The sequence below is a fragment of the Bufo bufo genome, chromosome 6, assembly GCF_905171765.1.
Source record: "Bufo bufo chromosome 6, aBufBuf1.1, whole genome shotgun sequence".
Lineage (NCBI taxonomy): Eukaryota > Metazoa > Chordata > Amphibia > Anura > Bufonidae > Bufo > Bufo bufo.
This window is the reverse complement of record NC_053394.1, coordinates 105,364,319-105,387,845: the sequence shown is the minus strand read 5'-3', so window position 1 is coordinate 105,387,845 and position 23,527 is coordinate 105,364,319. Positions and strand designations below refer to the sequence as shown.

At 48.2% G+C, this 23,527-nt stretch overlaps 1 protein-coding gene across 1 annotated transcript in view; it reads left to right on the top strand.

Moving 5' to 3' along the window:
* The first annotated feature begins 12,301 nt into the window (after positions 1–12,301).
* The window catches only part of VPS26A (VPS26, retromer complex component A), a 39,431-nt gene continuing 28,205 nt past the window's right edge, over positions 12,302–23,527 (top strand). The window contains exons 1-2 of the mRNA XM_040438048.1: positions 12,302–12,449; positions 20,182–20,331. Of these exons, the coding sequence (XP_040293982.1) occupies positions 12,447–12,449; positions 20,182–20,331 (153 nt within the window). The 5' untranslated portion in view covers positions 12,302–12,446. The remainder of the gene's footprint in view (positions 12,450–20,181; positions 20,332–23,527) is intronic.

Below are 23,527 nucleotides of genomic sequence, written 5' to 3'. Positions count from 1 at the left end.
AAAATTTTACAACTGAAAGTGAAAAATGTCATTTTTTTGCAAAAAAAATCGTTAAATTTCGATTAATAACAAAAAAAGTAAAAATGTCAGCAGCAATGAAATACCACCAAATGAAAGCTCTATTAGTGAGAAGAAAAGGAGGTAAAATTCATTTGGGTGGTAAGTTGCATGACCGAGCAATAAACGGTGAAAGTAGTGTAGGTCAGAAGTGTAAAAAGTGGCCTGGTCTTTCAGGGTGTTTAAGCACTGGGGGCTGAGGTGGTTATACTACAGAGGGGGCAGCATGAATCATTATTAATTGAATTACACATTTTATAACTGTACTGGAGCGGCAATGGGGGTCTGTGGATGACACTGTTAAGGGGTGGGGGGGGTTCTGTGGATGGCACTGTTATGGGGTGGGGGGGGGTCTGTGGATGGCACTGTTATGGGGTGGGGGGGGTCTGTGGATGGCACTGTTAAGGGGGGTCTGTGGATGGCACTGTTATGGGGTGGGGGGGGGTGTCTGTGGATGGCACTGTTATAGGATGGGGGGGGGGGGGCTGTGGATGGCACTGTTATAGGATGGGGGATCTGTGGATGCCATCCACAGATCCCCCATAACAGTGCCATCTACAGATCCTCCACCCCATAACAGTGCCATCCCCAGATCCCCCATTAACAGTGCCATCCCCAGATCACCCATAACAGTGCCATCCCCAGATCACCCATAACAGTGCCATCCCCAGATCCCCCATTAACAGTGCCATCCCCAGATCCCCCATTAACAGTGCCATCCCCAGATCCCCCATTAACAGTGCCATCCCCAGATCCCCCATTAACAGTGCCATCCACATCTGGGGGGTTTCTTTGCTGGGCTGGACTTTTATAGCCCCCCCAAATTTTACTTGCATCCCTGTTCTCTAAAGGGGCGGTTTTAGGGGGCGGTCCTAGGGGTGGGTAGGGGCGTGGCCAGGGGAGGGGGGGGGTGAGTTCCACCACCTTTTCTCTGAGAAAAAAAGCCCTGGTAATTAGATCTCCCCACAGTCGTTTTTTTCTAAAATGAATAACCCTAATTTTGATAATCTTTCAGGGTACTATAGTTGCCCCATTCCAGTTATTACTTTAGTTGCCCTCCTCTGGACCTTCTCCAGCTCTGCTATGTCTGCCTTGTTCACAGGAGCCCAGAACTGTACACAGTACTCCATGTGTGGTCTGACTAGCGATTTGTAAAGTGGTAGGACTACACGGCAGAGCCGTAAAATGTGACTATAGAGTAGCTACAGTGGCTGCAGCGAATCTGGGGTAGTCTGAGACACACCCACTGTCTCACCATTGGCTTGGCTCCTGCTCCCTCCCCCTGGAGCTCTGCCTCCTTGGATTGGCTGCTGCGTATAACACAAGTCTATCACAAGCTCACCAGGAAGTCAGTGCATCAGGGCATTATAATTATAAAGCACAGATTACTAAACCGACAGAAAACACACAGACTAAGGTGAAAGAGCCTTAAAGGGGTTGTCCAGGTTCATAGCTGAACCCGAACATATCCCCATTTTCACCCCTCCGGCTCCCCTGATATGAGCATTTCATGCTCCGATGCTCTCCTTTGCCCTGTGCAGAATCGCGCAGGGAAAAGGCTTTTTAGGAGATCCGGTGACATACTGGGCTCTCCATAGGGACTGCTAGGCGGAGGCTAGGGAAAAGATGTCTGAGCATGATTTCTCTATTACTGTATACACAGTAGCCCGACAATCACTCTGAAGACAGGCAAGGTAAGTGCTCCTCTCATGAATACACCAAACACACACTATGGGGGAGATTTATCAAACTGGTGTAAAGGAGAACAGGCATATCTGCCCATAGCAACCAATCAATATCCACCTTTCATTTTCCAAATGAGCTCTGAAAAATGAAAGGTGGAATCTGATTGGTTTCTAAACGGCAACTAAGCCAGTTTTCATTGACACTAGTTTTGATAAATCTGTCTGATGTATTCTTTGAATGCTCCTACTAGCCAAATAGCACATCTATGATCAGTGACTGCAGCTTAGCTGCATTGTGTATTGGCGTTCCTGTCTCCATATAAACCCATATAATCCCAGTCTGCTGTTCTGTATCTCCCTCATGCTTTACACTGCAGCACTGCCTGTTCAAATTTTTCAGCTGTGTATAATGGAAGGTCAGTACGTGGAGAGATGATTAGGTTACAGTAAGGCCAGAAGATTATAAACTACAGGGACCCAAACCCTCAGAGAGAAGAGGACTATCAGGAAGCTGCTGCATATAGAGGGGAGGGGCATTAATAAGGGGGAGGGGCCTTGGGAGCTGCTTTCATCAGCCATTGATTAGTAAACTCTTGACTCCTTCTCCTGAACGGTGCAGGACTCGCTGCGGAAGGAGAGGTTTTGGGGAAGTTGCTTGGGGTGCTTCCAAATTTTGCACCTAGTTATGCCCTTGGGTACAGTAAGGCCCCATAGACTACTTTGGGGGCTGTATTATGGCTGCGTACCACTTGCATATTACAATGGTGTCAATGGGTGGCTGAAATTAAATGGACTTTACAATTTGGACAACCCCTCCTTAATCACCAGTGTGGGCACAACACAAAAATACACATCTCATATACTGCAGACCTTCTTATGACGAGGCCTTTTCCAAGCAATCAACGATGGACAGGAATCTCTTACTTACTTTTCAGAAAAGAGGTTCTGTAGCATCGGCATGATGTAATTTTATTTAAAGTATTAGAGTGTTTCATATAATATAAAGATCTAACCCCTAAGTTTTGGAACTATACTGATAAAAAAAAAATCAGCAACCAAATCAAACTAAAAATGCGAAGCACAAAATGTACTGTAAAGGTAAAAATCAATGTATTCTCGAAAACTGAAAATCTGCATCCATTAAACAAACACTATCCATATATCTTAGTTTATTAACATATTATGTGCTCTGGCCATTAAATGGTTAAAATAATCTGGCCTTCATCCTGGCACAGCATTGTGATGTCACCACATTTGCATAGAATGTTCTAGAACTGGGCCTACAGCTGTGATGTCACTGGATGACATCACAATGACGAATTTGTGAAGGTGTGACTCCAAGTTGCACACGACTTCAGAAAGAAGATTGGACGCCATCATGAGGATTCATAGGCGTTGGCGCTATGTTGATCGGCGGCTGCTGGTCAACTCTCTCTCATCCTGCATGTCGATTGGCTCATTCTTTCTGACCCGATTCAGGAAATTGAATCAAAAATGGAGAACTCTGATCAGGAACTCCAGCTTCCTGGCCAAGAAATCAACCATCATAACACAGGCCAGGAGCTTCTTCAGGTCAGTTGTCTTAAGACGTAAAAACCATGTCATCCGCCATGACACAGCTGAGAAGACACCAACCAATTTTATTGCTGATCCAAAAGTTGCACATGAGGGGCCCGTAATACCACAAGGCATGTCCCTGGGAGAAATACCAGAAAGGGGGGAACCCCCACAAAAAAGACCCCGGGACACTGATGCTGTGGAGCCATTCCTTGTCCACAAAGCACCACCTGCTAAAAAAACACCAAAGAGCTGTAAGAGACGATGTAATAGAAAGACTCGTCAAAAACAGGACAAGAAAATGGCTGAGTCTGCTGAAGACCTTTTGAAGGCATCTTGTGAAGCTTCCAAAGCCAGTCTTAAGAGGAAAGCACCAACCTCCAATGACAGTCAGTCCGGGACATTTCCACTAGCCAAAAGAGCTGCGGCAGAAAACATGTCCGCTCCATCTACGAACGATGTAGGAAGCCCGGAGCTGGGAACACCACAAGTGGAGATGGCCTATACCTGGAGAGCACAGAACAACTTGTCTCCAGAGCACTTATCCATCCTGAAGAGCAGCGGCCAGGAAGGCATGCTGGTTGATGACATCATTAACAAGGCCCAGGATCTCCTGCAGAATCAGTTTGGAGACGTTGATGGCCTGCAGCCCGCAGCTGCTATTCTCTTTCCAGGGTACAGTGTGCTTAATAAGGCCGTACAAATTCACTACGACGAGGACAGGGTGCACTGGCTGACCACCTGCTTCAAAAATGGCGACATCTTAGTGGCCGACAGCATCAAGACCAGCAATTTGCCTCTATCTGTTTGCCAGCAGATTAATAACATCTACAGTGTAGTGGTCCATGAGCCCCTGAAACATCTAAAATTTCTCAACGTGGATCAGCAGAGAAACACCTATGACTGTGGGGTGTTCGCCATAGCATTTGCCTTTGAGTTTCTGGCAGATGACGGTGAACCCACGGCAATCTTCCAGCACAACGTGATGAGAGACCATCTAATATCCTGCCTGCAGAATGGCAGGATCACAGGCTTTCCCAAAAAGGTCAATTAGCGACTCCATGTCTTTCATGACATGTCGAGTCTAGGATGGGCCAAGAGATCGCCCTGACCAGAAGCCTGATATTACTGAAACAGACCTAGATCCTCTACGTCACCAAAGCTGCAGTCTCTACCTGACCCCAGATTACAACCGCTGACCCGTGGTACAGGTCTAGAACCCACAGACTTGTTGGCATCGGTAAGTAACCAGTGACTTTTCTGAGTTTTATCATCTTCCTGTACTGATTGTAATAAAGTCTTCTCATGTGATAATATATGTATGTGTGGTAAGTACTTAGACAACGACCAAAGGTTTGGGATAATCCCCACAAACATTGGCCTTTTACCCTTTGGGCCCCATAACTTTGCTGTGTCTATAGTTATACCTATTAATGTGGGGGTGTCCTAATTTTTTATTTTAACTCAGTCCCAGAGACCTGATTATCAGGCAGTTGTGTCCCGGGAACATGTGTCAGACTATCAGATGATAGGGACTGCATCCATGAGAAGACCTTGTATCTTCATTGGGTATATTGATGAGTTGTGATTTTTCTGCTTCTTGATATTTATGGTGTTTTCTGTATAATTTGGACACAGCACTATCCACTGGTCACCACTGGAAATAAAAACAGCCTGGGGTTAAGAAGGCAATTGCAGCAGATCGGATCACCAGAGGTCTGAGACAAAACGAGGCGCAGAATAAACCATCTCCTGATCTTCACCAGTGACCCCTGCTGGATGGTATTGGTCTTAAGAACCAAAAAGAGCCCTAAATAAGGTAAGATCCTTGCTACAGGACTCATAAAATGTAATGTGATTTATGACAGGAGCTCATAATAATAACAGACATGATGCCAAGTTCTGCAGACACCAGAGTGATGACACAGAATAATTTAGGGTTTAGATTCTCCACGAAGATGAGCAAAGCAGTGGCCATTGGTGGAAAATCATCTAAATCACCTGATACATGGCATATAAATATGATAAAATCCTAACTGCCTGCAGTCACCACTAGGGGGAGTTCCCATTGACCTTGATATGTAGATCATCTTTAGCAATGGCTCCCAGAATTTTAACTATGGAAGTGTGTAAGAAAGCAGGGGTTTTGGTGATTTGTATCAGGAAAACTGAGCTCCAAACCCTATAAAAAAATCAGCCCGCAATTATAAGGTGTATTATTCTGTTTATGTTGAATACATAAGTGGGTCCCTGAACAAGAATAACAGCTATAACAGTCAATGACAATGATAAGCGTTGACATCGCTGTTAGAAACACGGACCCAAGTTTAGTACAGTTAAAGGGATTACAATGACCCACAGTGACCGGGACTAAATTGTGTGTCACTTACATGTAATTTGCCGCTGCTCCATGTTCAGCCATAATTAGTTATATTTTTTGCATCTGCAGATCACTGTACCAGAGTGGGGGTCTCACTGTGTCCCTGCAATGAATATTGGATACAGCTGGAGGTGATGACTCTACCACAAGTCAACAACATGGTGGCCACCATGTCAGGATCGGATGACCTGCGCTTCAGCAAGAGGCAGATTCCGGGCTCGGTCTCTGCACTCACCCACCGGACTTTCTGCAGTCAGACGTATTCACTAAAGAAGTGAGTTTCCTGCTGCACCAAAAGCAGATTCCAGGCTTGGTCTCTGCAATAACCACTGGACTTGACATTTACCGGACTTTCCGCAGACAGATGTATTCACCGAAGAAGTGAGTTTCCTGCTGCATTTAGAGGCAGATTCCGGGCTCGGTCTCTGCAATAACCACTGGACTTGACATTTACCGGACTTTCCGCAGACAGATGTATTCACCGAAGAAGTGAGTTTCCTGCTGCATTTAGAGGCAGATTCCGGGCTCGGTCTCTGCATTCACCACTGGACTTGTCATTCACCGGACTTTCCGCAGTCAGATGTATTCACCGAAGAAGTGAGTTTCCTGCTGCATCAAAAGGCAGATTCCAGGCTTGGTCTCTGCAGAAGTCAATGCACTTAACATTCTCTATTGGTTCAAGGAAAAATCTACCGTCCTTGTCACGTGCCATTGTTTTCCTCCACAGCCTAGGGGAAAGGCAGTCCTTCAGCCATGGTTCCCTAGAGGTTTCCTCCACTGGGGGTTTTTCCTCTCCTGAGTGCTGAAGGCCCGACTCTTCATGAGTCAAAGCCCCATCATCAACAGGGCCACATTTAAGACTAGTGCCCTGACTTCTAATGAGAACATCTACTACTGTACATTTGATATCTTGCAGTTAATAAAGAAGTCAGTGTATATTAAGTAGTGGTGTGTCTGAGCCTCTTTATGAATCTTCATAATTAACTGGATGTCGGACCCTGGTGATCAGATAGTGATGGCCTTTCTTCGTTTTGAAGCTCCGCAGATTTTTTTTATCCCCTACCTACAAGATAGGGGATAAGTATCTGAGAATGGGGATCCTGTGTCCCCAAAAAAATTGAATTGTAGGTCAACCATGTTCCTTTCTGCTTCATTCAGTGTCTATGGGACTTCTAGAAATAGCTGAGCATTGTACTCGTATATCTCCAGCAGTCCCTATGTGCACGCTCGACCTGCCACTTCATTAGTAAGGGGCGCCGGATCCAGTTCTCGTGATCAGTGGTGGTCCCAGATATTCTGTGGATAGGGGAAAGCTTTGTATTGACAGAAACTATCTCCGGACCACATAGTCAACGGGTCCACAAAAAATGTGGATGTAACATGGACCACATTGCGGATCTGCAATTTGCAGACCGAAAAACGGATATGGTTGTGTCCATGGGGCCTTATACAGATTCTACTAAAAAAAAATAATTGAAGGATACAGTCAGCGGTGTACCTCCAACAGAGGCAGACCAAGCAACTGCTATGGGGCCCCTGGAGGAGGGAGGCCCGGTCTTGGACAAAAGGCCGCACCTGCTGATTGGCTTGCCTAGCGCCCAGCAGAGAAACTTTAGTGCCCTGTGCCACGGGAGTTGGGATTTAATTTCTCTGCAAGCAACTTGCAAGTGACAGTGTAGAGGATGATGAGAGTGACTTCTGCGGACACGATTACTTTAGGTGAGAAGTGACTGTGCTGTCAGTAATATGTATTTCTTTATCGCCACAGTAATAAACCTAGCATCTACACCTGAGATTACTCGAGGATAGGTGAAAATGTTGTACTGGAGTGGGAGGGAATAGCAGGTCCCTCTACCAACCTACCCACCATTCCATAAAAAAATCCAGGCCCACAAAGCACTTTAAAGGGTTTCTGTCACCAGAATTAACTCTAATAAACTAGCTGACATTAGCGATGTGCTAATATCAGCTGAACCTAACTAGCCTAGTCGTACTTTTATCTATGCCCCCATTACTCAAGAAATATAACTTTTATAATATGCTTATTAGCCTCCAGGTGCAGGGGGGGCATTGCCCCTGCTCCTAGAGGCTCCGTTCTCCCACCTCTGGCCTCGCCCCCTGCTACACTAGATTGACAAGGCCAGGCAGCCTTCACCTCCGGCGCAGGCGCAGTGAGGAAGCCGGCAGCCAGCAAGCGCCCTTCACTCACTGCGCCTGCGCCGAATAGTGAATGGGACAGGGCCGGCAGTAGGAGACCAATGCTGCCTGGCCTTGTCAATCTAGTGTAGCAGGGCGTGGCCAGAGGTGGGACAACGGAGCCTTTAGGAGCAGGGGCAACGCCCCCCCCTGCACCTAGAGGCTAATTAGCATATTATAAAAGTTAGATTTCTGGAGTAACGGGGGCATAGATAAAAGTAGGAATAGGCTAGTTAGGTTCAGCTGATGTCAGCTAGTTTAATAGGGTTAATTCTGGTGACAGAAACACTTTAAAGAAAAGTTCTCAGAAAACTACACTTTGCTAAAACAACCCATCTTTCCTGGATTCTTTTTACCTCAATGATCTGAGCAGGGGCGGACACAGACAGCAGAGGGCCCCTGTGCAAAGAATGCGCCTGGGCCCCCCATGCCAAATTCTCAACCTAACCTATTCTATCCTAACATTACATATAGCACTACAAAACATACAGGGTAAGGCTACTTTCACACCTGTGGCAGTACAATCCGGCAGAAAATGCAAGGAAACAGCTGGACACATACCACAGCATGCACCGGTTTGTGTCCCGCTGATTATCTGCATTTTTGCCAGATTGTGGCCGGATCTCTGCCGTACCCCATTATAGTTAATGGGGCTGGGGGGCATTCTGTCTGCATCCAGCAGTGCCGGATCCAGTGAATTCTCTGCTGGAACAGCCTGCCAGGATCACTAATGCAGATGTGAAAGTAGCCTAATACAGGTCCACATACCTCTTCCATCCAGTGACGTCTCCTTTGATGTAGATGTTCTCTTTCTTCATCTTCTCCATTCAGACCAGACCGCCATGATGATTTCTTTCAGCCATCTCTTGTCTCTGCAGAGTTTGACAGACACCGTAGTTTCCTACTTTCCATCATCCTCCAATTAACATCCCATCATGCACCCCCAATACTGAGAAGCTGTGCTCCTCAAAACTATACTGCAGAAACAGATAAACCACCTGAAAATACTAGTTACACACAGATAGCGCCCTCTTCAATAATTATTGGAACACAATGCCCTAAAAAATAACTGCACCCAGCAAATAGTGCCCCTGACACTTATAGTGTAACCATAATGTCCCCCAAAAAGAACTGTGCTAAGCTGATGCTGTGCCAGGGTGCCCCCACAGTAATAGTGCTCCCAAAGCCCCAACAATAGTAATTATTTCTTTGCCAGAGTGCATTTAGTAGTAATACTGCTCCTACAGTGCCCCACAAGTAATAATGCTCCCATAGTCCCCCAGTTGTAATAAAGCCCACCATAATCCCCCGATAGTAATAATTATTTTTATAATGTGTGACAGTAGAAAAACGCCCCCTTGTAATGTGCACCAGTACAAAAAATACCCCATTGTGTGGCAGTAAAAAAAAAACACCTCCTCTTAGTGCCCCCAGTAGAGCCAATGTCTCCAGAATGCCCTCATGTGTTCCAATGACCCGTACTGTGTACCACTACAAAAAACACTTAGTGCCAAAAATTGAGCTTTTGTGCCCATAGTGCCCGTATAATTTGTGCCAGTATAAAATACTCCTATATAGTGCCCCCAGAAGATGCCCCCATAGTGCTCCTTCCCCATCCCCATAGTGCCCTCCATATTGTGCCAGTATAAAATGCCCCTATAGACTGCCCCCATAATGCTGCTCTCTTCCCTTCCCCATAGTGGCACCAAAATGGTTGCCAGCATTAAATGCCCCTATATAATACCCTCATAGTGCTCTTCTCCCCCACTTCTCCATAGTGCCCCCCTATAATGCATTTCAGTATATAGGGCCCCCAGTAGATGTCCCCATAGTGCTCCTCCCCCCATTTCTCCATAGTGCCCCCCATAATGCGTACCAGTATATAGGGCCCCCAGTAGATGCCCCCATAGTGCTCCGCCCCACTTCTCCATAGTGCCCCCCATAATGTGTGCCAGTTTATAGGGCCCCCAGTAGATTCCCCATAGTGTTCCCCCCCACTTCTCAATAGCGCTCCTATAATGTGTGCCAGTATATAGGGCCCCCAGTAGATGCCCCACCATAATATGTGCCAGTATATAGGGCCCCCAGTAAACGCCCCCATAGTGCTCCTCCCCCCTTCTCCACAGTGCCCCCATAATGTGCCAGTATATAGGGCCCCCAAAGTGCTCCTCCCCCTCATTCTCCATAGTGCCTGCCCATAATGTGCCAGTATATACGGCTCCCAAAGTGCTTCCCCCCTTCTCCATAGTGCCCCCCCATAATGTGCCAGTATATAGGGCCCCCAAAGTGCTCCTCCCCCTCATTCTCCATAGTGCCTGCCCATAATGTGCCAGTATATAGGGCCCCCAAAGTGCTCCTCCCCCTTCTCCATAGTGCCCCCCCATAATGTGCCAGTATATAGGGCCCCCAAAGTGCTCCTCCCCCTTCTCCATAGTGCCCCCCCATAATGTGCCAGTATATAGGGCCCCCTACCCCCTTCTTGCCATACTATACTAAAAATTATGAAAGCAATAAACTCACATACTTACCTCAACGCTGCTTTCAGTTATGTGATGCAGGCCTCTCCCGGCCTGTGTCCCGTGCTGCACGGCTCAGGCAGCGCGATGACGTCATCGTGCCCAGCCTGCACTGGCCTCTGATAGGCTGCAGGCCTAGTGCCTGCAGCCTATGAGAGGACTGGGGAAGGGAGACGCCTCTCCCCCGCCGCACCATTCATCTGTATCGCTGTCCTGAGGACGGCAATACAGATGAATATAGAGATGAGCGCTTCCACAATGGAAGCGCTCATCATCACTTCTGCTGCCCTGCCGCCGGTCAGAAAGGGGCCCCCTCCCACACTGGGCCCTTGGATCTGAGCATTCTGAGATATACATCCCTTAACAGTTGCAATCTGGCGGAGACATTCCTGGGAAATCATTGCTGTGTGGTCAACCGTTACCCTGGTGAAAATGCCAGTCGGAAGCCCTGCCATGAGAGGAACATGTGGCCGCAGGACGTCCTGCACATATCACTGAGCTGTTAGGGGTGACCGACTGTTCTACATGATGGCTCCCCAGGTCACACACCAGCAGTGGGGGCAGTGTGCTTGAAGCGCTCACCATGAGGCCTCTAAACTCGATCCCAAACAGAACCTAGATTAGTCACAAAAGACGATACGGTTCCAGTCCATATCAGTCCGGGGTTCTCGTTCACAAAGTGATGGCGGCTGACTGTCAATGACAGGGCACATAATTGGCGTCATGACACCAGCCTTCTACTAGGCACCTGGAAATGGTCCGGGTAGAGACAGGGGAGTGTCATGAAGGTGCCACCTATGTCTGGGTGCTGCACAACCGTGCTTCTAAGTGGCTCAAACCATCCTCTCTACTGGTGGACTGTCCAGAGCCTGTTCATTGTGTAGGGCGTGCCCTCCAGTGATGGTCAGTTCGCATTTTTCGCCAGCGTACACATGACTCTTGACTCACAAGTCCGGCGATGCACAGGTAAGCCCTTACCTGTGCCTGTGCCGGGAGCAGGTCTGAAATCAAATGCCGTCACCGGGAGCAGGCAGTTCCGAGAACAGCCGCCGGGGGCCTTTATCGGGCTGCCTGCTCCCAGTGACCGCATTTGATTTCAGACCGGCTCCTGGCACAGGTAAGGGCTTACCTGTGCATCGCCGGACGGGTGAGTCAAGATGGCAGCCCGCATGTGTTCGCTGGCGAATACTGCTAACTGACCATCACTGGTGCCCTCACATAGACACCGCTCTCGACAGCTAGGTCTGAACAGCCTAGATAGAGGGCAAATCATCCAAACGACCATCAGGCTTCTCTCTGTCTAAGTGCTCATGCACACGAATGTACTTTGTTTCTGTGACCGTTCCGTTATTTTGCGGATCGTATACGGAACCATTCATTTCAATGGCTCCACAAAAAAAAAAAACGGAAGTTACTCCATGTGCATTGTTTCCGTATGTCCATTCCACAAAAAATAGAACTTGTCCTATTATTGCCCTCATTAGGGCTCATGCACACGAGTAATAGAACAGTCCTATCCTTGTCCGTAATGCGGATAATAATAGGATGTTCTTTTTTATTTGCAGAATGGACATAAGGAAACGGAATGCACAGAGTAACTTCCGTTTGGCTTTTTTTGTGGACCCATTGAAATGAACGGTTACACATACAGTCCACAAAAAAAAAAAAAACTGACACGGAAAGAAAATATGTTCATGTGCCCTTACAGACAAGGTTAGGACTGTTCCGTTCCGCAAAATACGGAATGCACACGGACGTCATCCGGACCGCAAAATACATAGGGTGGTGTGTATGAGCCCTTAGACAGAGAATGTGGGACTCCAGACTTTACACACATCTGAATCTCCCCTTTAAATGGCTGCTGTACAAGCCCGCGGCCCCGGGTGACAAGAAGCCGCCTCTCCGTCGTGCACATCACGCGGTTCTCCGGTCAGCTGACGGGCCACACGGGATTCGTGGCGTCAGGCGGTATCCGCCCCCCGGAGTCACGTGACGGCGGCAGCGGGTGGAGCTGTGCGGTCGGTGCGGAGGGTCTAGTCTGCTCGGTGGGAGAAGATGGTGAGTGTCCGGAGACTCCGGCGGGGAGCGGCGTCCTCTGGAGGCCGAGGGCCGGGAGGAGCAGAGCGGCGTGCACGGGGATAGGCCGGGGATGCGCCGCGGCCTAGTACGAGGCGGGACGGCCTGAGCTGTCATCACACCCCGGGCTACAAGTACGGAGAACTTCCCATAGACGCGTGACGCTGCCCTGGAGGCCGACTACGACTTCCACCCAGCGTCCTGCACGGCTCCGGAAACTTCTGTGCCCGGGATGAGTGGGGAGGGTTGAGGGCAGGACCCCGGGCCCCTGCTCTGCTGGTGAGCCCCCAGATGGGAGGACATGGCGGGGGTCTCACCCGGTGGGTGACTACTGTCCCCGCAGGTGAGGTACGGAGGAGGAGTAGTCCATGTCCGCCCGTATGCGGTCTCCCTCCAGTTATCAGCCTCCTGTACGGATGTTTGTTTTTCCCACGTTCCAACCTGTGGCTTAAGGCTCCATTCACACGTCCGTAAACACCAATTCACACCCGCCCGGCACCCCCATAGAAATGCCTATTCTTGTCCGCAAGCTGCGGACAAGAATAGGACATGTTCTATCTTTTGCGGAGCTGCGGACCCGAAGATCGGGGCCGCGCTCCGCAAATGCGGATGCGGACAGCACACTGTGTGCTGTCCACATCCATTCCGTCCCCATAGAAAATGAATGGGTCCGCCCCCGTTCTGCAAAATTGCGGAACGGATTCGGACCCATTTGCGGACGTGTGAATGGAGTCTAAGGGGGTATTTTGGTTACCTTGTTATCCCCTTTCTACAGGATAGGGGATAACTATTTGATTGGTGGCGGTCCTACCGGTGGGACCCCACACGTTCACGAGAACAGGAGCCCCATAGCTTTTGCTGCCCCCCTGAAATGAACGGAGTGGCCAGTTGGGCACGCGCATGGCTGCTCGGAGGTACGGGCTCATGATCAGTGGGGGTCCCTGCTGTAGAACCCCCACCAATGTAAGTTATCCACATAACAATGTAACTCGGATACTCCCATTATGCCTGATGGTCAGTGCATGGTGGGAGTTCTAGTTCTGCACCTGCAGGATGAGCCCTCTGCTGTAATGTCATCTGCTCCGATGTGGTCCTCACAAGGACTGTTTGAGGTATGTTCACATGGGGCAGATTTACCTTAGGCAAATGCATCATGAGTTTTTCATAAAAATGTGTAGCAGAAATCCCAAGCTGAACCTCTGCTGATGATTCCCCAGTGGATCCTCGGTGGAGCTAATCCACTAATCCTGGTCAGATGAATGAAGGCCTGGAGCATCAGGTCTCCTTCCCGGCTCTGCCTAATATTGCAGCTCACTCCCCTCCACCTGAATGTACCGGGCACTACCAGATGCATGGCACGGTGCTTGGTAAGCAATGAAGGGGACATGGTGTTGGCTGGAGGACCTCATCTACGTCAGTCTGGGGTCAAACCCACCCCCCACACACACACTGATCAGATATTGACAGCATATCCTAAGGATATCAAAGTCCTAGAAAACCCCATGCAGTCTGAATGTAACACTAAGTGGATCTTCTAAGTGGAACGCACTTACGTGGAGACCTTCTTTTCCGCTGCAGATATACAGTACCCCATAAGACCTCTTTGTGGACCTCATGGAAGGGGATCCCACTCAGTACAGTTCTCCATGTATTACATGGTCTACCGCTGAATGAAATTGGTGCATTTATTACCTGCTCTTAGCTTAGTGGGTGCAGTATCACCCGATGAAGTCCCCCTGAACTCCTAAATCAGGGTGGCAATAAGCAAGGGCTTTCTGAATGCAGACTAGTGCCTCCTTACCTTACCCCATGGCTGAAGACTAAGGGAACACACCTGATGGTTTGGGTCTCCACAATGAGATCTCTACCACCTCCCAGAAATACATTACGTACAGTTGTCATGTGATCTCAAGGCATTTTCCTGGGTGCATTTATTGGCGATGATCACCCTAATAAAGTTGTTGTGGAGCCCACCCAATGATCTTGTATCTGCCCATCAGCAGTGAGGGACACATTGCTTTGATTTCTTGTCTCATCCCCAAAACTGGGGTTGCACCCATTAAAATCAAAGTTTTCACCGCTTTCTTCAGGGGGGTCTTCATCAGGTTCTGAAGTTTGCACATTTGATTTTAAGAGGTTGTCCAGGATTTATTTTAGAGGGGACCTAACCCTTCATCAAAACCATGAAGATGCAGCGGAACTTCTCAGCGCACTGGGCACGTTCCGCGTATGGAGCCGTAGAACGTAGCACTCGTAGCAGAGATCAGCAACCTCCAGATGTGGTGAAACTACGTCTCCCATTCACTTCTGTGGGAGTTCCAAGAACAGCCAAGCAAGTGTGCATGCTGGGAGTCGTAGTATGAACTGCAGTGCTGGAGGTTGCTGATCCCTGGTATATAGAATCTGTACTCTAAACGCTAGAAAAGCCAAGCGGGGTGCTGAAACCGAAGGTGCAAAATGCTGTGAGAAGCGCTGCTGCACCTTTGTGGTTTCAGTAAAGGTTTATATACCCTTTATCGCCTCCCCAAGGTGGTACCTGTTAGAAAGATCTTACTTACATGCTGCCCTCTGCTCTGTTTGATCTCTGTGGCTCCCAAGCTGTCTTCACTGCGCTTCTGGTCTCCACCTGTCAACCTCCACATGGACAAGGGCAGGTACGCCGCTGCAGCCAATGACTGGCCTCAGCAGTGATGCCTCCCCAATTGGCACATCACGGTGCTTGTGATAATGTCGCTGCTGAGTCCAGCTACGCGGCGACATTTCATCGAATGCATTTCAATGATGTTGCAATGCAACATGCTGCATACTGCGAAGCCACAGTCGCTAAAAATCAATCCAAGTCAAATTTTCCGCTACTGTCACGCACCATATTGCAATGCAGCACCACTAAAATATATCATATCAAATGTTGTACAGCACTTGTCACCATGTAGTCAGGCCTTTTTGTCTCTGTGTAGCTGGACCCTCATGGTACAGTCCTGATCGAAAGTTTAAGACCACTTGAAAAATGGCAAAAAATCCCATTTAGCATGGCTGAATCTTAACAGGGTTCCAAGTAGAGCTTCAACATGCATCAAGAAGAAATGGGAGTGAGACAAAACATTTTTTGAGCATTCAATTTAATGAAAACAACGAATAAACTGAAACAGGCTGTTTTTCAGCTGATCAAAAGTTTAGGACCACACCTCCAAAAAAAACACGAAACCCCCCCCAAAACAGAAATCCAACTTCCAAACATGAACTCAGTAATGAGTAGCTCCGCCGTTATTGTTTATCACTTCCAAAATTTGTTTCGGCATGCTTGATGCAAGCGTTTCCATGAGGTGAGTGGGAACATTTCTCCAAGTGGTGAAGATGGCCGCACGAAGGCCATCTACTGTCTGGAACTGTTGTCCATTTTTGTAAACTTCCCTTGCCATCCATCCCCAAAGGTTCTCAATTGGATTTAGATCAGGGGAACACGCAGGATGGGCCAAAAGAGTGATGTTATTCTCCTGGAAGAAGGAGAAGAAGTCCCTTGTCCTGCGGGCATTGTGTACTGTAGCGTTGTCCTGATGAAAAACCCAGTCGTTACCACACAGACGAGGGCCGTCAGTCATGAGGAATGCTCTCTGCAACATCTGGACATAGCCAGTGCCCGTTTGACGCCCCTGCACTTCCTGAAGCTCCATTGTTCCACTGAAGGAAAAAGCACCCCAGACCATTATGGCGCCCCCTCCACAGAGGCGCGTAGAGAACATCTCAGGTGGGATCTGCTTGTCATGCCAGTAACATTGGAAACCATCAGGACCATCAAGGTTAAATTTTTTCTCATCAGAGAATAAAACTTTCTTCCACCTTTGAATGTCCCATGTTTGGTGCTCTCTTGCAAAGTCCAAACGAGCAGTTCTGTGGCGTTCAAGGAGACGAGGTCTTTGAAGACGTTTTTTGTTTTTGAAGCCCTTCAGTCTCAGAGGCCGTCTGATGGTTATGGGGCTGCAGTCAGCACCAGTAAGGGCCTTAATTTGGGTCGAGGATCGTCCAGTGTCTTGACGGACAGCCAATTGGATCCCCGGCTCAGTGCTGATGACATTTTTTTGCGTCTTCCACTTGACTTTTTTGTTCTATAACCCTCAGGATCATTTAAGAAATTCCAAATGACTGACTTACTGCGTCCCACCTCAGCAGCGATGGAGCGCTGTGAGAGACCCTGCTTATGCAGTTCAACAACCCGACCACGTTCAAAAAGGGAGAGTTTTTTTGCCTTTGCCATCACAACGTGTGACTACCTGACAGAGAATGACAATGAATCCACATCTTTGCACAGATTTGGCCTTTTAAAGGCATGTGGTCCTAAACTTTAGATCAGCTGAAAAACAGCCTGTTTCAGTTTATTCGTTATTTTCATTAAATTGAATGCTCAAAAAATGTTTTGTCTCACTCCCATTTCTTCTTGTTGCATGTTGAAGCTCTACTTGGAACCTTGTTAAGATCCAGCCATGCTAAATAGGATTTTTTGCAATTTTTCAAGTGGTCTTAAACTTTTGATCAGGACTGTATGTCCTAGCGATATGCCACAGAAGTCCCAGATGAGACAACTCCTTTAAGGGTATGTTCACACGTGGCATACAGATATCTTACCAATTGAGTGCAGAAAATCCACAACGTTTTACAGTACAAGATGCAAAAAAATAAATCTGCAATAACCTTGAGTGTGGATTTCAAGCTAGCAGCCTGTCAATTCCTGCTGCGCATATCCACTACAGATTTGACCTTTTCTAGTGCACAGGGGGAAATCTGCAGCATGACTGTACCCTACAGGGTTTTTCTGAGAGAGTTAAAGGCTATGTACACCTTTTTGGAGGCAATATTTTCTTATTATTGCATTGTAGCCCCCCCCCCCCCCCCCCTCCCGAAATGAATGGAGTGGCCAGTAGGGCACGCTTGTGGCCGCTCATTGAAGTGAATCCCTGTTTGGGTGTACGGGCCCCTGTTTTCGTGATCAGTGGGGGTCCCTGTTGTAGACACCCCCCTCCAAATGTAAGAGTTATCCACTATCCACATAACAGTGTAACTCTGATACTATTTTAACTCATATTATGCCTTATGGTCAGTGCATGGTGGGAGTTCTAGTTCTGCACCTGCTGGAGAGCCGCAGGGATGAGCCCTCTGCTGTAATGTCATCTGCTCCGATGTGGTCCTCACAAGGACTGTTTGAGGTATGTTCACACGGGGCAGATTTACTTTAGAGAAATGTTTTATGGATTTTTCATAATGTGTAGCAGAAATTCCAAGCTGAACCTCTGCTGGGGCTAATCCACTGCAATCATGGTCAGATGAATGAAGGCCTTGCATTGTACACATTTTGAGCTAAAAAAAACCATTTTTTTTTAAATTAGTCTTTATTTAAAATATGGCTTCCTTTTTTTTTTTCTGTACAAAGCTCACATGCTCTACTAGAGGAAGGAAGCAATATTTTAAATAAAGACCAATTTAAAAAACGTTTTTTAGCTCAAAATGTGTACAATGCAAGGCCTTCATTTATTGTAGTTAATTCGTTGTGGATTTTTAGCACCCAAATGGTAAGATATTTGTATGCCACGTGTGATTTCTGCTACACATTTTTATGAAAAATCCATGATACATTTGCCTAAGGCCTCATGCACACTGCCATGCCGTTTTTTTTTGCGGTCCGCAAACTGCGGATCCGCATAAAACGGAAGCCGCCTGTGTTGTCTTCCGCAATTAACGAAACGGGCTCCGGCAATATAAATGCCATGTTATATTTTTTTTAACGGGGCCGCGTAACGGAGCCACGGATGCGGACAGCACACGGAGTGCTGTCTGCATCTTTTGCGGCCCCATTGAAGTGAATAGGTCCGCATCCAAGCCGCAAAAACAGCCGCTCGGATGCGGACCCAAACAACGGTCGTGTGCATGAGGCCTAAGGTAAATCTGCCCCGTGTGAACATACCTCAAACGGTTCTTGTGAGGACCACATAGGAGCAGATCACTTTACAGCAGAGGACTCCTTGCGGCTCTCCAGCAGTTGCAGAACTAGAACTCCCTCCATGCACTAACCATAAGGCATAATGGGAGTTAAAATAGTATCAGGGTTAGGCTACTTTCACACTAGCGTTCGGGGTTCCGCTTGTGAGCTCCGTTTGAAGGCTCTCACAAGCGGCCCCGAACGGATCCGTAGAGCCCCAATGCATTCTGAGTGGATGCGGATCCGCTCAGAATGCATCAGGATGGCTCTGCTTGGCCTCCGTTCCGCTCAGAAGGCGGACATCCGAACGCAGCTTGCAGCGTTCGGGTGTCCGTCTGGCCGTGCGGAGGCAAACGGATCCGTCCAGACTTACAATGTAAGTCAATGGGGACGGATCCGTTTGAAGTTGACACAATATGGTGCAATTTCAAACGGATCCGTCCCCCATTGACTTTCAATGTAAAGTCTGGACGGATCCGTCTGACTAACTTTCACACTTAGAATTTTTTCTGAACTATAATGCAGACTGATCCGTTCTGAACGGATCCCAACGTTTGCATTATAGGAGCGGATCCGTCTGTGCAGACACCAGACGAATCCGCTCTGAACGCAAGTGTGAAAGTAGCACTGTTATGTAGATAGTGGATAACTCTTACATGGGGGGGAGAGGGGGGGTCTACAGCAGGGACCCCCACTGATCACGAGCATTGCTCTAGTAGCACCCTTTGTATTTTCTGTCTTTTCAGTCAGACCAGGAGGTGAGGGACTCCTGAATGGACCCTTAACCACATTCTTATCAGTAAGATAAGGATTGAGCTATAATGAGTGTTTATAAAGTCAGAGATAAGATGTCCGTAGTGTTTTGCGGTCCGCAAAACATGGACACCGCACATCGCCAGCACTATATAGAGAACTCTTATTCTTGTCCGCAGCTGCGGACAAGAATAGGACATGCTCTGTTTTTGTGGAGCAACAGAAGTGCAGATGCGGACAGCACACTGTGTGCTGTCCGCATCTTTTCCGGCCCCATTGAAAATTAATGGGTCCGCACCCGTTCCACATAATTGCGGAACGGATCCGGACCATTCATACGGATGTCTGAATGGACCCTAAATAAATGTTTACCAGTTTTACAGTTTACCTTTTGTGACAGAAGGGCTCAATATTTTGATTAAAGGCCAATTGAAAAAATTATTTTTAGCCAAAAATTAGTAAAATGTTTTCCAGGATGTAAATATTGATGGCCTGTTCTACAATGTTGGTGCTTTGTAGCTCCGGTGACAAATTGGGGATATCAAACCCCCACAGATCAGCAAGTGATTACCTATCCTGAGGATAGACTATCTCTTAAATGCTGTAAAACCCCTTTAAATATTGATTAATGTATACAGTTTTTCACCACACTTGTCTGTGCATGTACCAGCTCCTGAGAACACATCCAAAGGCAAATCCCATCTGTGTGAACACGCCTTTAGTGTCTAGTACATCATTTGTGGTCAGTCTAGAGCAGGGATGCTCAACCTGCGGCCCTCCAACTGTTGCAAAACTACAGCTCCCAGCATGCCTGGACAGCCTACACCTATCAGCCTACAGCAGGGAATGATGGGAGTTGTAGTTTTACAACAGCTGGAGGGCCGCAGTTTGAGCATCCCTGGTTTAGAGTATTGGCCTTCTTGCAAAGGTGTATCATTTGCAGTTGGCTTTACGTAAATGATTGCAGATATTTAACTTCTTACTTTTCCACAGAGTTTTCTGAGTGGTTTATTTGGTCCGATTTGTGAGATTGAAGTTGCGCTCAATGATGCAGACTCCAGGAAGCTTTCTGAGATTAAAACTGAAGAAGGCAAAATTGAAAAACACTTCTTGTTCTACGATGGGGAGTCAGTAGCTGGAAAGGTAAGCACCGCTGTGATAGGAAATGTGAAAATAGAGTGGAAAGCATAGCTATTTCGGTATAACACTGCATTCATACCACAATTTTATCCTATGTTCAGCTTGTACGTTGGGGAAAAACTAACACGTAGGCCCCTTTTATACAAACGGGTGTCATGCTGCAGACTCGTAGCGCCTGACCTGAAAGGTTTTTAACCGTAGAAACGAATTTCTGAAGTTACTACCCGAAGTCTCATGAGACTCCGCAAAGTAATAACGTCGGCTCATCGGAGCCAATACATACTAATACTGTACGGAGCGCTCGCTAGGTACAGTATTCTAACAAAGTTTTATGCAAATTGACTTTGGATGTTTCATCTGAAGTCGATTTGCTCATCCCTAGAAATGACTAACCAAACACCGTAAAAGCAGCCTTAAATGGATATCTTAGGCCGTGGTGTCACCAAAGCTCCCTATGTATGAACAGTTCTCCGTGGTGCTCCACTATGACAGACAGTGGTTTTCTAGACTTCTAGAAAATGGCCATTCTGTCTACATGAGTGCTGGTGCTGAGCCTCTTCACTACACTGCTCTACGATAGGTGATAATTATGTGATCCTGCCTATGATATGCCGTCATGGCTGACCGAGCAGCCTAACAGGAACGCTCACCACTATGTAGTCTATGCAAGTGCCAGGGTGTAGTGAGGCCCCCCCCCCCACTGATTAAGTGGAGGTAATCAGCTCTGCTCACGTTCTAGGACCATTTTAAATCATTCCCAGAGAACCCGTTTAAAGCCTATGAACACTTTCGGGGGAAATTTCTTTTATGATGGCATTTTACTCATTTTGGGCTAAACATCATTTCTCATCCGTATCATTGGGAGACACAGGCTTGACCTTGGGTATAGCTATTGCCACTAGGAGGCGACACGAAGCACAAAAGTGTGAGCTCCTCCCTCCAGCTATACCCTTCCTACAGGGACTAAGCTAAATCAGTTTTAGCTTAGTGTCCGTAGGAGGCAGACCTTCCCTGCTTTGCATTTTGATTTTGATTTTATTTATAATTTTTTTCCCCCCTTTTCCTTTCTTCCAGCGGGATTACAGGCAGTCCTATCTGCCTGCACTCCCACCCAGAAGATGGGAGACCAGGGGGTCCCAAGCCCGCTGCTCCTTCCCGGTCTCCAGAAGACAAGGAGGACCAGAGGTTCTTAAAGCCTCTGCATCCCGCCAGGCTTTGGCCGCCCACGACAAGTCCCCTCTGTTCTGGTGTAGCGGCCCTCCCCAAGGGGCCGCACACCGAAGGTGGTGACCTGGCTGGAACCCGGCTTCTCCCCGCTCCCTCCCCCCTTCATCTGGCTTCCTGGCGCAAATTTTTCACGCTGGTTTCTCTGACTCCGCCATCTCCTGCTCAGGAGGACCTCTGTAGACTCTGGCACCAGGTTTTCTCCGAACAGGCTGCAGTAAGGGGCACAGGCCGGGGAAGCTCCTTCCCCTCCTTCCTACAGTGTCTGGCTTCTTCCTTTCACCACAGGTCCGAACCCAAAGCCGGCGTTCACTTCCGTGCGACATTTTGCATGTGCTTCTTATCGCTCAAAATTCCCATCTGGTCAGACGGACCCTCTTGCTCTGCTGCACCACCAAGTGGCTCTGACCCCATCCCAGTCGCCCCTCCTGCCCAGCCCATGGTAGAGCCGGAGTAGGTGTTCTCTCTGTCTAAGATAGTGCAGGACGTTTCCCATTCCAACAGGGCCATTGTGGACATGCTGGAGAGTTTAGCCACGTGGCCACCCTCTGACCAGTCAGTCTATGGGGATCCCTCAGCTGGTCCTTATCGCGGCCGTCCTGCAAAACGGGCCAGACCACCCTCTCTTCGAAGGGCGTCTGCATCCCCTGTTTCATACACCTCCCCGCCACCTCCCACGGAGTCTCACTCTGACGCGTCCTCATTAGAAGAGGCGTGTTCTGAGGAAAAGTTGTCAGACGCTGACTTTGTCTTACCGGAGGACCAGTCTTCCAAACTGTCCGCTATGGTAGACAATCTCATCGCACTGGTTATAGAAACCTTACAGGTTGAGGACCCTGCGCCCTCCTCTGCTGGTTCTGTTTTTTCTGGTGATCCTGTCGCTCGCCAAAGGTGTTCCCCAACCACCTGGAGTTTGATTACTCCCTTTTCAAGGAATGGAATTTCCCTGACAGGCGGTTTCCTTTACAGAAACACTTAGACGTCTTATATCCCTTTGCAGAGGATTTGACAGAGTTGGTCGTCTTCTCCAAGGAGAATACGACCTTGCCTATGGTAGATGGGGCTTCCTTCTCTGACCCAAGGGATAAGAAATTGGAATCCATTGCCAAATCTTCTTTTGAAGCAGTTGGCACTGCCCAGCGCCCATTTTTTCCCTCGACATGGGTTAGTAAGGCTATGACCGAGAGGGCAAACAAGCTACGTCAGGGCCTCGTCTCTGGGGACTTCCCAGAGGAATTTTCGGATATTGCAGTGCAACATTCCCACGCCAGCTCTTACATCTGTGAGGCCTCTCTGGACGTGGCCAGGCTTTTGGCCCGCTCTTCAGCCCTTTTGGTGGCTATTCGCCGTACCCTGTGGCTTTTTTGCTGGACCGTGGATAATGCTCCTAAATGGGCCTTGCTGTCCCTCCCCTTTGCAGGTAGCAGACTCTTCGGCAAGCGTCTGGATGAGATTCTCTGATGCTACAGGGGGTAAAAGAACCCATTTGCCGGAGAGCAGGACGCCCCTCAACAGATCTAAAAAAGCGCAGACCTCTTTTTCGGCCCTTTCGCAGTTCCTCCCCGAAGCGGCCAACTGACAAATCTGCTCCAGAGTAGAAGCGCAAACCATCTTTCAAGCCTCGCCCTCCCTGGCGTCCTCACCAGCAGGGCTCCAAGCCCTATACCCCCAAGTCCTCCTCTGCATGACGGGTGTCCTCTGACGCCCCCCCCAGTCGAGTGGGAGGTCGTCTTCATCTGTTACAGTATGTCTGGCTAGCTCATGTCTCTGATGCCTGGGTGTGAGAAGTCATATCGGAGGGTTACAAACTGGAGTTCCGATCCCCACCTCCTCCCCGGTTATTTTGCTCGTCCCTTCCGACCTCTCCCTCCGCTGCCAATTCCTTTTTTTTCAGGCTATTCTCTCCCTTCTGCGGCAGGGAGTGATTGTCCCGGTTCCGCCTCAAGACCATTTTGCGGATTCTAATCCAATCTCT